General features: G+C 38.5%; 1 protein-coding gene across 1 annotated transcript; it reads right to left on the minus strand.

Annotated features, from left to right (window-relative positions):
• Positions 1-12,388: 12,388 nt before the first annotated feature.
• LOC107769321 (polygalacturonase-1 non-catalytic subunit beta-like) lies at positions 12,389-14,657 on the minus strand. Its single transcript, NM_001325021.1, is given in 2 exon segments — positions 12,389-14,445; positions 14,556-14,657. Coding segments are annotated over 2 exon segments (1,887 nt in total). The 5' UTR covers positions 14,607-14,657; the 3' UTR covers positions 12,389-12,609.
• Positions 14,658-15,222: the final 565 nt, after the last annotated feature.

Here is a 15,222-nt window from a genome sequence, read left to right on the forward strand (position 1 = left end):
TCTCTTCAATTCTGATAAATGCAGCTTTAAATAACATGACATGTTTGCGGACTTCATGCCCGGATCCCGAGAACTCCAATCAGATTTCAAATAATGAGTCAAAATTTGAGATATAAAGAATTTGAAAAATAGGAACAACTAAAGAAAATTGGTTCATGGTTTGGAGAATGTCCGTCACTAAAACAGAGTTTGAGAGCAGTAAAGGGGTTTAGACCCGTACAGAATGATAACCTTAACAACTGCGGTTTGTCACGAGCAATTGTACCAAAAAGAAAGAAGGGTCCATACGCCATCGAAAAACGTTACCAAATGGAACATTTGTATCTGGGCGACGTCGGAAGAAACGACGTCAACCTTGCTTGGAAAGCAGGTGCAGTGATATGTCTAAATCACTCTGGCGATATCTTTGCACAGTTTGAGATGACGAAGGCTTTCATTCTCGCTATCCAAACACTATCAACCCTTTGCAAAACCCTTTTGAGCTGGTTACTCTTCTTTGATTACCCTTTTTGGAACTTGAAAATATTGTTGAAAAAAAAAACAATCAAAAATCAAAAAAAAACAAAAACAAAAACAAAAACAAAAAAAAAACAAAAAAAAAACAAAAACAAAAATCCAAAAAAAACAAAAGTGTGTATGAACTACGTTTGACTTGATTCCGAAAGGATACGTAGGCAACCTCTCCTTGGGGTTCAGTCACACCAACAATAAAATCCAGGAATTCCCCCCGAAAATAAAACTGGGGCAGAAGTTATAACCATTCAGCAATGATCCCACCCAAAAGTTCCAAAGTTGTAGTTCAATCCAAATTCTTTTCACCCCAAACCTTTTTTTTAAGTCCTTCTGATCAATCAGCAAAGCATTTCAAAATAGGGAGATGGAATTATTTGGGTCTGATACAACAAAATGAGGAGAATAAAGATGAGAGAGTCTTGTCGGTAAAAACCTTTGGGCACCGTGAGGCGACGAGAGAAGAGAAATTGAAATGAGAGAGCTTGTTTAGTAAAAACTCGCAAGGAGTACTAGCAGGCGACAGTAAGAAGAGAAATGAGAGAGGTCGACTAGCGAAAACCCGCAAAGGGCGTTGTCGGCCAAAAAGATGATTCCACCTCAGAAAGTCCTGGCAAGGTTCCCGAGTTTTTGACAAAAAATATAGATCTATTTTGATTCATTGCAAGTTCTCGGAGGTCGGGCATCCAGTCCAAAAGGCATGTCATGTCAGTTTGAAACTGGCATACACTCCAGATAAGTCCCTCTTTTCTCCCCGAAAGGGGCGTTTCTCTTTAAACTCATATGTTCTCCTTTACATGGTTTTCTTTGAGTTCTTTTTGATCTAACTCTTAACTCCGTAGTAATCGCAAAGAAAGGTGGCAGGGCCGGTTTTACAGGGCCCCGTTTGGCGAGAGTCGAATAAAATGTACAACCTCGGTGGCGTGTCAGTCCCATCCCGACTGGCCATGATAGTTAATTTGCTTCCAAAACCGACAAATCCCCACAAGCTATCCCTTGTACAATTCCCCAAAGAAGTCCACCCCAGCACATCCCCAGCAAGTGAAAAAAAAAATATTCTCACAGAGTTCGCATTGGGCAAATACCCACGGAGATTCCCTTGTACAAATCCCCACAGAGTCTCCCTAATGAAATCCCCACCGAAAATCCCCAAGCGGAACGGGACGGGAAAACCAAAGCCTTATAAGGCAAATCATCACAAATCTGGGAACGCAAGTCTGAGTAGTCCAAAGGGTTTCACATCAATGGCAGAGTTGGTCAACAAGAATCAGGCTAAGACAAAGCAATTGGAACGATCAAGGCCCCCAAAACCAACCGCCATTTCCAAACTGACAATGTTTTCTTTGTGTAGGAAATTGAGATAGGTACGACCTAAATCAGCCATGCATGAAGCTGGTGTAGCCCAAAGAAATGGAGCACACAAGCACTGAAACAGCCTTGCAGCGGAAAACGACCAATGGTAAGTTTCCCCTTAATTCTTTCGTGCATTTCTGATAGAGAAAGGGGAGAACCAAAGGAAAGAAAGAAGACAAGGAATAAACATCTCAAAAGAAAAACAAATCATGGTAGCATAGGACCTCGTTCGTCAACTATCCCGGTATAAACCCCGGATCTCCCTAGCATAACCCAAGGAGCCTTTTTTATCCAAATTCCCGGCATAACCCGATGAATCTTTTCGGCATAACCCGATAAATTCTTCGGCATAACCCGATAAATTTCCCGGCATAACCCGATAAATCTTCCCGGCATAACCCGATGAACCTTCCCGGCATAATCCGATGAATCCTCCCGGCATAACCCGATGAATCCTCCCGGCATAACCCGATGAATTTTTTCGGCATAACCCGATAAACCTTTCCGGCATAACCCGATGAACCTTTCCGGCATAACCCGATGAATCCCCTCGGCATAACCCGACAAATCTTTTCGGCATAACCCGAATCTCCCGGCATAACCCGATGAATCTTTTCGGCATAATCTGATAAATCTTCCCGGCATAACCCAATGAATCTTCCCGGCATAACCCGATGAATCCTCCCGGCATAACCCGACGAATCTTTTCGGCATAACCCGATGAATTTCTTCGGCATAACCCGATAAACCTTCCCGGTATGATCCGATGAATCCTCCCGGCATAACCCGATGAATCCTCCCGGCATAACCCGATGAATCTTTTCGGCATAACCCGATAAAACTTCCCGGCATAACCCGATGAATCCTCCCAGCATGACTCGATGAATCTTTTCGGCATAACCCGAGAACTATTTTCCATGCAATCAGCATTAGGGTTTTAAACCCTAAACTGAATTTTTCCTTCAGTCAGCATAGGGTTTTAAACCCTAAACTGAACTTTTTCCATTCAGCCAGCATTAGGGTTTTAAACCCTAAACTGAGCTTTTCCATGCAATCGGCATTAGGGTTTTAAACCCTAAACTGAATTTTTCCTTTAGTCAGCATCAGGGTTTTAAACCTTAAACTGAATTCTTCCTTTGATTCGGCGTTAGGGTTTTAAACCCCAAACCGAACCACTCCCCAGCTAGCGGTGTTAGGGCTCCAACCCTGAACTGAGCATGCATATCCTCTTTCATCGATTTTATGAACTTCTTGGCGAATAATTAACGAAATTTTCCTAGTGAAACTGGGGCAGAAAATTTCGTTCGTTTGTTTGTTTTTCCCGCAGGTCTAACCTCGAGCCACACGGATCGAAATGACCCACGAGATGAGTCTCAACTCAGAATCAAAGAAGAAAAAGACAAAAGAAGACATCCTGAGATATCAGAGTGAATGGAGAGCAGATCGACTCCAACATTTGACTAAGGTCCTGAACCCTACCAATCGCGTCTCACTCAGTATCCCGGAGATTAAACAAGTCGCCGCAACTCGCAAGCATCAAGATTCAGATCGGAGTCTACAAGCAAAATCAGCTAAGACCCAAGATCAAGTCGTAAAAGAATCATAGATAGGAATCTTGTAACTAGCAGTTGACATACATATAAGTAGTTAGTTCAGTTTCTAATTTTCGTTTGGTTGTAATAAGGCGGTCAGTGACGTAGCAGTGACAACAGCAGCAGCAGTAGCAGCAAGCATTGCCATCCCATGGTAGTCCCAGCTACCAAAACTTCCCGAACTACATTGACCTGATTCCTGTTTAGCCCAGGATATGTAGGAAATCTTTGAAGCAAGATTCGGTCAGATCTTTCAAAAATGCTTCGTACGGAGTGGTCCATAGGCAAAAATCGCTCATACACGCTCACTTTATCTTTGCACGAAAACTCTTCGTGTTTCCGAACAAAGAGGGGCAGCTGTGAGCACGTGATTTTTGTTTTACGCGACAATCACTCCAAAAGAAACAAAATAATAGCAATTGGTTTTTACTGTACATTTGCTGGATTTTTACGGGGCATTTTTTGCTAGTTATTTGTTGATTTTGTCCATGGTTGTTTTATTCAAAAAAAAATAAATATAAAAAATATATGTCTATATGTCGTGTGAACCGCAATCTGTTTATTAAAAGAAAAATAAAATATGTGCGTCCTTCATTGTATTTTGTCATTAAGTGTTTAGTATAATTAAAGGTTAATTGTGTGATAATTGTTGTCCAATGTTTACATGGTATTATTTGGCAAATTATTTTAAGGAATTAAAAAGAAGAACAAAAAGAAAAGAAGGAGTTTCAGACTTGGGCCAGTCCGGTTTTTAAAACAAAACAAGCCCAAACAAACTCAGCCCAAACCCCATGTAAACCCGGTCCAGACCAGCTGGCCTCAGGGGGCCTTCCAAACGACACCGTTTTACTGCAGTCTGATCTGGGCCGTTGATCTCAAATTGATCAACGGCCAAGATCACATTCCCCGTAACCCACCAACAAACCCGACCCGTCTCACCCGGACCGACCCCAAACCTTTATCCTTGAAACGACGTCGTCCCTGGTTAGCCAAAGGATCCTGGCCCTTCATCTCATCTCATCCAACGGCCAGGATCCATTTGCTCACTAACTATATAAACTCCTAACACTACCCTGCCCCCCCCCTATCCAAACCCCAGCCTTCGTCGTCCTCACCACAACCCCCAAACCCTAGAGCCGCCCTAGTATCCCCCACCATGAAAACCGGCGGCATGAACGCCGGTGACCTTCCCCTTAACACCATAGAACCCCCTTGACGTCCTGAACCCAAATCTACCAACCACATACCTCGAATCCTATCCCGCCTTCTCGAATTTTCATTTGAAGATTCGAGTCGGAACCTAATCTACACCGATCTGCCTTGAAATCATACCAGACACTCCCCAGGCCCCCCTCGTGACCAAACCATACTTGGTTTGGTCCGAATCTAACCAGGGAAACACGAATCCCAAATCTAAGTTTTTGAACTCTAGTTTTCCCTGTGCATGTTCCGTGCTTTGTTCAAACTGAAGAGATTAAGGCCCAATGGACCTTAATCGAGGTGTTTCTCATCCGAGAAACACTTCGTTTAAAAGTCCATTCAACCTTAAAGAAGGTCCGTCCAAACGCCAGTGGATTTTTCCTGATTTGTTTTAAGGTGAGTTAATTTTCTTTTCTTTATTTCAGTTCGTATGTTTGTGTGTTGTTAAAGGCCTGTCCGCATGGCCAAACTTTTTATTTTGTGTTTTTGAACTGCTATTGTCCACCTTGGCCGGACCTCTGTGTTCAGTCAGTTTCTTTCTTCATAATGCGTGTGTATAAATGTATGTTTCTATTGAATCCGTAACTGGTCATTCATTTAATTCTTAGGGCCTTTCTGTTTGACATTGCAAAATGAACCCCTTATGTGATACTGTTAAATGTCTGATTTTTGGCTACGATTGTATGTGTTAATGCTAATATAGTCGAGTCGACATGTGTCGTCAATTAGTTTCAACTGTCTAAACAATAACAAATCGAGTTGCTTCTGTTGAACATTTGCCTGAATCAATTAAGAACCAAGTCCTGTTAATTATAATCGTTAATATGATTTCAGAAACCTAAGGCTTGGTCTGTAATTGAAATCTGAATTGATGGCATGTGCACTTGTGCACAGCATGTGCATTGTGCATAGCCCGGTCCCTGTATAAAGGGCTTTTGATTTAAAAATGGTTTGACAGCATATGTTGTCAGATATATTCTATTGCCCATACCCTACTTTAGTTTCAGAAATAATAAACATCACAAAAGGTAAGCCTGCCAAGAGAATATGATGGGGACTTTCTAATACTTAAGTAGCTAAAGTGGAACTGAAAAAGAAGAAGGCACATGGGAGGGGTACTGTGATACTCTAAAACAGGCTGTTAAAAGGGGTAATGGGAAGGCTTATAAAAATGGGAGAACCTGAAAATAAGAGAGGACAGACCCAGAGAATTAGAGGTTAGAAGAGAGACATATACAGAATTAGAGGGGAGAAAGAAAATACAGAGACTGTGAGAAATTTTTGAAAGAGAGAGCTGAAATACATACAAACAGATACACACAGAGCATATAGGAGAATTGGAAAGAGGGAGGGGAATACACATTGAGAGATAGATATACACACACAAACAGAAAAGCTGGGAAAGAACTCTGTTTGATAACACAGACAGACAAAAACTAGAAGTTGCATTCTTAGTTGCTTGTTTTGATTTCACTGGTCTTGATATGTTGTCCAACACCGATTCCTTCTAAATCCAACTGAGTCTGTTGGTCGTTTGTTGGTCTATTCTGAGATTTGGTCTAGCTGGGATCTAGATTCTACCCCAATTGTTTCATCTGTTGCTGCTGCTGTTACTCTGATTCCTGTTGCTGCTGACCTTTCTGCTTCACTTCTTCTTTGCATTTCAATATTCAGTGTTCTCCAGGTACACATTCGAGTCCCCATATTGGTGTAACCTAAACAGTTTGAAAGCATGAAATGAAAAAGAGTTGAAGAAGTTCAAAGTTATTTGTTGTAATATTTGTGGTATATTAATGGGCATGTGTAGTTGTTAGTTTACAATTCAACAGTACGAAAATGTATGTTAACTAACACTCATCTGAGTTTAGTACTTCATGTTTTAGTTTGTAGTTGTTTTGTTAATACGGGGTATAGATACTCCAAACTTATACTATGCTGCTTTGTTTTATTTTATGTCCTTTTGCTGTGTCTCGTTAGGTAGTGCACAAGATCACATTCAAATCACCTTAGTAACAATGTCTAGTAGTTAATCCCTTTAATCTAGGCCAAATAAGTTCAGTTGAATTCAACTCAAAAAATGTTCGGATTAGGTATTGCATTTCATCAATCTCATATGTAGTCTTTTTGATTCGACTGAAACATCCTCGCAAGGCATGACGTTTTTACTTTATAAGTAGTTAATCAGAAACTGACAAAAATCCGGATTAGGCCAAAGCCTATAATTGAATTAGCATGTACCTTTTCTTCTAGTTTTAGAGACAAATGCATTAGAAATGTAGCCATTTTAGGATATCCTTTTCTAAAATAGAGATGAGCCTCGCCAAACAAAGATGCAAAATTGCGGGGCCCTCAATAAATAACCATGGTAATTATTTAGAATTCAAGATAGGCCATTTAATAAATTTCACGGTCTTCTACAAAGATAATAACGCGTTTAGATTCTTTAGGCGCGACTTTAGTAAATTATATTCTTAAAAATCGGGTGCACATTGATGTGACCCAAGTCCAAGTCCCAACGAAGTCAAAATGTGTTAACAACTACGGGTGCATTGATTGTGACGTGGTTCGATATGCATTTTCACGACGTTGCAATTCTGTAAAAATAAATGATAATAATAAAAGCGGTTTTAAACTTAATAAAAGCACGTAAGTCATAACATGTATTTAAATCAGATATTTAGCCATTATAACAATTTAAGCGACCGTGCTAGAACAACGGGATTCGAGGGTGCATAACACCTTCCCTCGGGTCAACAGAATTCCTTACTTAGAATTTCTGGTTCGCAGACTTCATTTGGAAAAGTCGAAAATTTCCTCGATTTGGGATTCAAGATAAACCGGTGACTTGGGACACCAAAAGCCAAACCTTTCCCAAGTGGCGACTCTGAATTAAATAAATAATCCCATTTCGAATATTGTCACTTAAATTGAAAAAACTCCCACCCGCGCATTTAACCCGTCGGGGCGGGGCGCGCAAAAAGGAGGTGTGACAAGTAGCACTTTCTTGATCTCAAAATTATTGGTTGTGATCGGAGGAGGTCGCACAGTAGATAATCCTTGGTAGTAGATTGTCCCGGTGTAGTCACCTATTGATCTACCTGCTCTAGGACCCATATTTTCGAATGCATCTTCCACAAGAGGTCGGTTCAGGTTGAATATACATCTTCCATCCCCATTAACAATTTCATCATATCCCAGAGCTGCATCAGCAGTTGCTTCTGCCTATTGGGCTACTTCTCTTGCAGCCAAATTGACTCCATCATTACCATTTTTTGCCATATATTCTTGGGTCGAAGATTACCCCAAGAAATTTTCGGATCCTCTTTCTTTTCTCATTTGTGGTAGGTGTTTCTCCAACTCCGGTTCATAAGGTATCCCTTTCTTTGAAGGAGATCGAGTCATACACTAGAGAAGTATACCATGTTTCCTGCACACAAGTGAGAAAACGTGAATACGAGAAAATAAAGTTGGTTCCTAAATTAACACCAAAAATTATTTTGAATACTATTTATTTGCAATCCCCATAAACGGCGCCAAAATTTGAAGAGCGCAAATCAACGTGTAAAACTTAAGTTCGCTAGTCAAAAATAGTATAGATTAATTATCATATCCACATGGATTAGATTTAAACAATGTTCCAGTAATTTCAAGCTTAAACGCTATTCAGAATAATTAACACTCTAATTGGAATGATTATGAACTAAAATTAACTATGAACAATGATTATGGAGAGATTATAGTTGAGTAACACAAAAATAATCAACGAGAAATAAGGTTCGTGACAGGATAGGTGCAAGATAGCTATTAAGGATCTAACTCTAGTTCAATTCACTCTAATGTTCTAATGATTCTCACGAATTCGCTCGATGATTAGTTCAATCGTATAGCCAAGAATCCTCTCTCGATTAAATCTGAACTCTACAAGGTGAACTAATATAAAGCACTGTGAATGTATGCAAAAATACGTTAATGGGCTAGTCTTTAGGAAAACGTCTCTCGAATATTCTCCTAACTTGATTTAATGAACAATTCAATGAGCTGTTTCGATTATTTAAAAGAATCACTGAATAAAACCAAATAAAATAATGCAAATATAATCACCTACAATATTCCTCTTTCGATTAAATAATTCGGTGAACAAAATTGCAATTAATTTCAAAGCTCCATAAACGAATTCATGCATAATAACAAGAGTTAAAATCCACAAATATCAAACAAACATCATATCCGTCAAACTCTAATGTAAACTACTCCATAATCATGGAGAAAATCATCGCAAAAGGAGTTAAAGAATAAAATAATATGAATTCAATCCAAAATCATGGTTAAGTTGAGAAAAATTATGAATCCTTGTGCCTTAGAATCTCCAATGCTTTCCCAATCTTCCGTAAGTCAAAATTCCTCTAAAAATAGCATTTTTGGTATATCTATACCATGTAGGAACAAGCACGGAAGAAAATACCCTCTTTAAGCCGAAGTGAAAAAAGTGGGACGAAAAATTACCCTACCGCGGTGCCCTAGGCGACCCACCATGCACCGTATTTGTGGGAAAGTTCAGAAGCCTATTTTTTTCACTCTATAGGAATTTTGCACTAGCACCCTACACCCCGCAGTGCATGGCGCTGAGCGGTAGTGTATTTTTCTCAGAATAATCTTTTTTTTTCACCTTTTGACATTCAAACTTAGTCCTCGACCCCCGTACATGATCCCGGCTTAATTTATTGGGCTTCTGCTCAGACTTTAAAGCTCCAAATCATCTATTTTAGCTCCAAACTTCCTTCTTCACTTGAAATCACATCCTACACAATATAATACATAAAATAGGTACAAAGTACTAATAATTAGGCTTAAATACATTCAAAGTGTAGTAATTAGAGTGTAAACTATAGCTAAAATACGGGTTCCTACCCTAGCATCACTTTCTAGGATTAGGATAGGAAGAAAAATTGAGTTGCTCAAGATACCTTTTGACATGTCTGATGTTGGCACCTTCAGGCGATGGCATGCGATCTATCTTCCTGTGGTATTTGGTTTGAAATTTGATTCCTCAGTTCAAAAATGAATAGCCTACTTTGTTCTCCTTGTCTCAGTTGCTTGGCTCGTATCACATCTAGTGCATTGTTGCTTAAATTTCTCAACTATGTTTATTTTGTTGGACTTGAGAGTTGAACAAAGTTGTCTTGATTAAGTCATGTGCAATGTGTGTGTGTGAGAGGATTCGTGATGTTCTGTGCTATTATGTGCGGTCTAGAACTTGCCCGGTGTGTTAATCAAAGCAAAATCATTAAGTTGTACTAGTCTAGAAAATGACGTAGACATTTCTTTGCTTGATCATGGACGTAGTTATTACTTACAAATAAAATTTGACGTTGCTAGCCCATTTGAGCCTGTGGAACCCACATTACAAGATGTATCCCCATTTTTGTTTTTAACTTTTGCTTGTTGAACCTTTACCTCCCAAGTCACGTAGTCGCTAAAAGAAGTAAGGTGGTATCTTGAGAAATAGCTTTTGAGGAACAATGGAAGGGCCCAAAAGGTTCACTAAGTTATGAAAGACTACTAGCCGAGAACTTTAATGTAGGGAGTGTGTGTAGAAAAAAAAAGAGTAAAATACGAAGGAAGAATTGAGAAAAATGTTGATATTCCAAAAAGGGAAAACCACACCTCCTAATCTTCTTAATTTGTGCTAGTGGAGATATATAAGTGCTTAAACAAAAAGGGCTAAGTTGTTTATGGTTTTGCGGCAGGGTGAATTCGTTGAGAAAAATATGTGCTTGAATGTTGAGTGTAGTGTATTAAAGTGCTTAGGAGGGTTAGACAATAATATCCGAATCTATCCTACTCGTCCGTTAGCCTACATTACAACCCTAAAAGACCTAATTGATCATAGACTTGGCTAGCTTAGATTAATAGAGATATACACTGCGAGCAAGCCTATAGTACGGCTATGGGGTGCACATGAACTTCTTTGCAAGAGTGATTTGTGTTCAATTATGTGTTTGTGATTGGTCACTATCTATCATAGTGCTTGAGGGAGTTTTCTCCATACCACTAGGTCAAGAGTTCAAGGCTAGGCAAAGATGATATTTCTGCTTTTGTCATCTAAGTGACTAGCTGAAGCCTGAAAGTTCCAAATGGTGTTCTGACTATCAAGTGCTGGTAGAGGTGGTTGCAAAATATTTCTGTCAATTTCTGATGAGATTTATATTATATGTTGTGTACAAATTTTACATTGTCGGGCTATCTATTTATAGCATGTAATTTGCCTTATTTTTAAAATTATAAAGTTTAATTTTTATGTGCAGTTGCCTGCAAATTTTGTGATCTGATAGAGTAAAAATTATTTATATTATCAATGTATATAAATTAAACAAATCCGAATTAGTTTATTCACGCCATATACCAATATAATTTTTTCAAAGAGGAAGTCATTAATTTTTTCGATCTTTTTAGTTGAAGGTATTTTCCTCCATCAAAAGCGAAAATATTATCTTCATCCATAGGGTAACAAATCGGCGGGTCGGATCGCGTTGAATATGAGACTGATAAAAAACGGGTAATAAAAATTGGATAAATTATCTAATCTGACTCATATTTAATACGGATAATAAACGGGTTAACTCGTGGCTTCTTGAATATGATCACTTTTGGGAGAATCTATTCTCATTCTCCCAAACTTGAGGAACCACCAATTTGATATTTTACAAATGTAAAAGTCAAAAGCATTAGTTATCCATTAGTTATTCATTGGTTATCCATTTTCTAAATGAATAATATGGTTCTTATCCATATTTGACCCGTCTTTTAAAAGTCCATTATACAACCCATTTTCTAATGGATAGTATGGGTGGTCAACTGTTTTATTTAAACCATTTTGCTACCCTTATTCATAAGCAGAGGCAGAGGCAGAATTTAAAGTTTATCGGACCGAAATTCTAGTTCTTTTAAGCTACTATGTTTTAAATTAATAATTTGTATATATTCAATTAATTTCTTAAACTAAATACATGATTTGGACTAAGGTAGTGGGTTCGGCCGAACCCGTAACCGCAAGGCTAGCTATGTCCCTGTCCATAAGTGACAAAAATTATCTTCCCTACAACTATTTTAGCTTTTAATATTTTGTAATAATGCTTAGGCACTATGCTAACTTTTAGGACTAAAAAGTTGTATCAAAACACTCTCTCAGTTGCTAATATCACTATTAATTTTTATATATTTAAGAAAATAATTTTATTCATTGACCATTCTACTAAAATTTTCACCAAAAATGACATTTGTTATGCCAAACACACTGGTCTGAGAAGATGAAATAAGCAAGATAACTTGATGCACAAATAATTTTACGTCCAAATCACAAAAGTTATAAATTATTGAAAGAACATTTATAAAGTTATAAATACCTTTATGTCAGAGTTAATGTTACCAACTTTTTAATTTTCCTTTTATGATAAAACTTATACCTCTACACAATACTCCGTCACATTACCAAAATGAGATGCTGTTTATTTTGCAAAAATAAAAAAAAAAAAGATATAAAAAAAGAGAGCAATCAATTTCTAAAGTTGTGAAGGTTAACTTGTCTATTCATACGGACACTTTATAAAGATTATTGGCATATTTTGTTAATCTATTTTCCTTTTTCTACTTGGAGCAATAAAACGAATATGAATGCACAAATCATAGACTAATAACAATTACTTTGCCCAAATAAAGAGAGACAACGATAGAATGATTACAAAACAAATGTAAATTGACAGCCATTCAAATTTTATGAAGGCAAAAGTTGAACAACTTACACAAAAGGGTACTCAAAATATAAATGAGTCTATAATAATAATAATTAATTACTATAAAAGTCAAAGCAGTGGTACCTTTTTCTTCTTGTAACACACCCGGTTCGACCCGAATAAGAAAAATTGCACATTTATTCAATTCAAATCCTTTGCTTGGCTCAATCAGCAATTGCCCAAGTCATGTCATTTTCAAAGATCCAGTGACAAACCTCAATCTTCCCGGGTCCCGACCCGAGTGCAACAAATGCTCCGTGAGTGGGTCCCCATGAAGACGTATCCACATGGCAAATAGCAACTCCATGGTTGATTTTGGCCTTTGAATTCGGGTCCAAGATATCCGCTTCGTAGACCCGAACTTTAGGAACCGAATGGCAGTAATAGAGCAAGTAAGGGAACAAGCTCTGATGACAAGACACTGATTTGGTGACTTTTCCACCGTTGATTCCTTTGACTGATCCTATCATGATATTCTCCTTTGACCCTTTTGTATTCTCTGTTGTTCGAACGACGACGTTCCGGCCCAAAACTGAAGTTGCAAAATCAATCATATCTTCAGCTGAGTTAATACACCGTTTGGTCTCGCCGGCGCTCGGTGCTCTTTCACACTCCGTCAAAGCATCGCCGATCATCTTTGCTACCGGAGAGTCATCGGCAGCGTGAAAGATTTTCTTCAGCTCGCCAATCTTGGAGGTAGAAAATGGTAATTTGGCAGCAATCACCCGGGGCAAAAAAGACCTTTTAGGCATCTTATCCTTTATATCTGGCATAGGCATAACTGTACCACTCTTCAACATCTTCTCCCGGAAAAACTTTCCGGGCTCAACCCACCGGTTATTCACCATTTTGCCACCGTTGACCTCAGTCAACGAAGCCAAAACTTGGGATGATTTGTTGTGGTAATTAGAAAATGTGGCAGAATCTTTGACATAATCTTTGAAAGTGTTATTAACCCCATAAGTTTTGAAATTAACTTTTGGGTCGTTAGCACCTTTACCGTAGCCAGTGAATTTATCAGTACCTTCATTAAAAGATTGACCATAGTTGACAAAATTTGCTTCACCAGCATTTGTATCCTTGATATAGTTCTGAAACGAGTCATCACCAACATTTGATTGATCTCTGTAGTTAGTAAAGGTCTCAGTTGGACCATTACCACCAGCACCATAGTTCTTGAAATTATTTTCAGGAACATTTCCATTGGTACCATAAGATGTGAAATTTTGGTTCCCACCATTTGCTGTCTGACCATAATTTGTAAATGTTGAACCTATAACATTGGTGTCGGTACCATAGCTGGTGAATTTACTATCAGCCCCATTCCCATTTTTGCCATAGTTAGTGAAAGCTTGGTCACCAGCATTAGCATTTTGTGAGTAGGTAGTAAAATCTTGATTCCGACCAGTAGCTGCGTCGGAATAGGAAGTGAACCTAATATTGGGGACATTAACATTTGGACCATAGTTTGTAAATTTACCAGTACCCCCAGCAGCATTTGTGCCATAGGTGTTGAAAGCTTGGTCAATTACATTCCCATCAGGGGCATAATTGGAAAATTTATCATCATGGCCACCGGAGTCTCTACTGTAGCGTCTGAAAGAATCTACAGGGATGTTTTCTCCGTCAGAATAATTCTTGAACGCGTCAAATCCGCCAGCTCTGGTAGTGCCGTAATTGGTGAAGTTCTTGTCATTGTAAGATGCAAAGTTGACATCGTTGCTGTGTTTTTCAAGACTAGGTGACAAATCTGGGGCGCACAGCAGATTTGCTGAAGAGCAAAAGGAGTGAAGCTGTGTGGAGAGTGCATTCTGATCTGCTACAAGCTTTGTGTAAGTTGCATATTGTGCAGCATTCAATGGTGACGCTTTGTTGAGAAGAAACCATGGCTTTGGCAAGTCATTTGAGACTTGTTTCTTCCAGTACCTAATCAGATAACCTTTCGGTGTAAATGGGTTCCCAGATTCACCAGAATTATCTCCATTTCCAGCTACAACAACCTGCATTCACACCCCATTAAGTACATAAAGTTACAGTCTTTCATACAAAATCAAGATTTTTTCAAGAAACTGAAATAAATATGAGTATAAGATTAAAGATTGTTACTTACATTGAACAGGAGAACAAGTAAGATGCAGAAAGAAAGAGGTTTGGTGTGCATTTCTTTAGTGTGAAACAGAGAGAGAAAGGGGGAGGTGAAGAGTAGAATGTTGGTGGGAGGTTTGGTTGGAGGCACAAAATTTATAGTAGAAGGTTCTAAAAGAGTATAGTAGAAAGCAGAGATGATAAATGGAGTGTGGGGTTAGTTGTGCTCTTGCCCTTTTCAAGTTTAAACACTATCTGTCAGTATTTTTAGTAGAGGGTTTTGGTTTCTTGATTAATCATGCTCGTAGCATGATTTTTTTGTTACACTTCCACAAACTTGGTTTTCTTTCATTTTTTGGTAATTGAAAGATGGATTATATTAGTAAGCAAAGCTTTTTCCTTTGTTGAGCCTCTTTTGTTTATGTCTGCTTTCTGACGTGGAAGACTCATTCCTTTTTAAAAAATTAGAGTTGGGGTACCTTTTTTAGCTTCACTAGACGCATTATCAGTTTAGCCCTCATAGGGGAAATTTTTCAAATTCACTTCGCATTGCCACATTACAAGAGTATTATAAATCCAAGTCTCTAGGAATCAGTAATATTTAAATAATCCTCTTTGAGATTGACAAGAGTCTTCATTTAGACAAGAAGTTTTTGGAGAGAGGGCTAGCCTAAAGATTAGGGGCAATAGTA

The sequence above is a fragment of the Nicotiana tabacum genome, chromosome 20, assembly GCF_000715075.1.
Source record: "Nicotiana tabacum cultivar K326 chromosome 20, ASM71507v2, whole genome shotgun sequence".
Lineage (NCBI taxonomy): Eukaryota > Viridiplantae > Streptophyta > Magnoliopsida > Solanales > Solanaceae > Nicotiana > Nicotiana tabacum.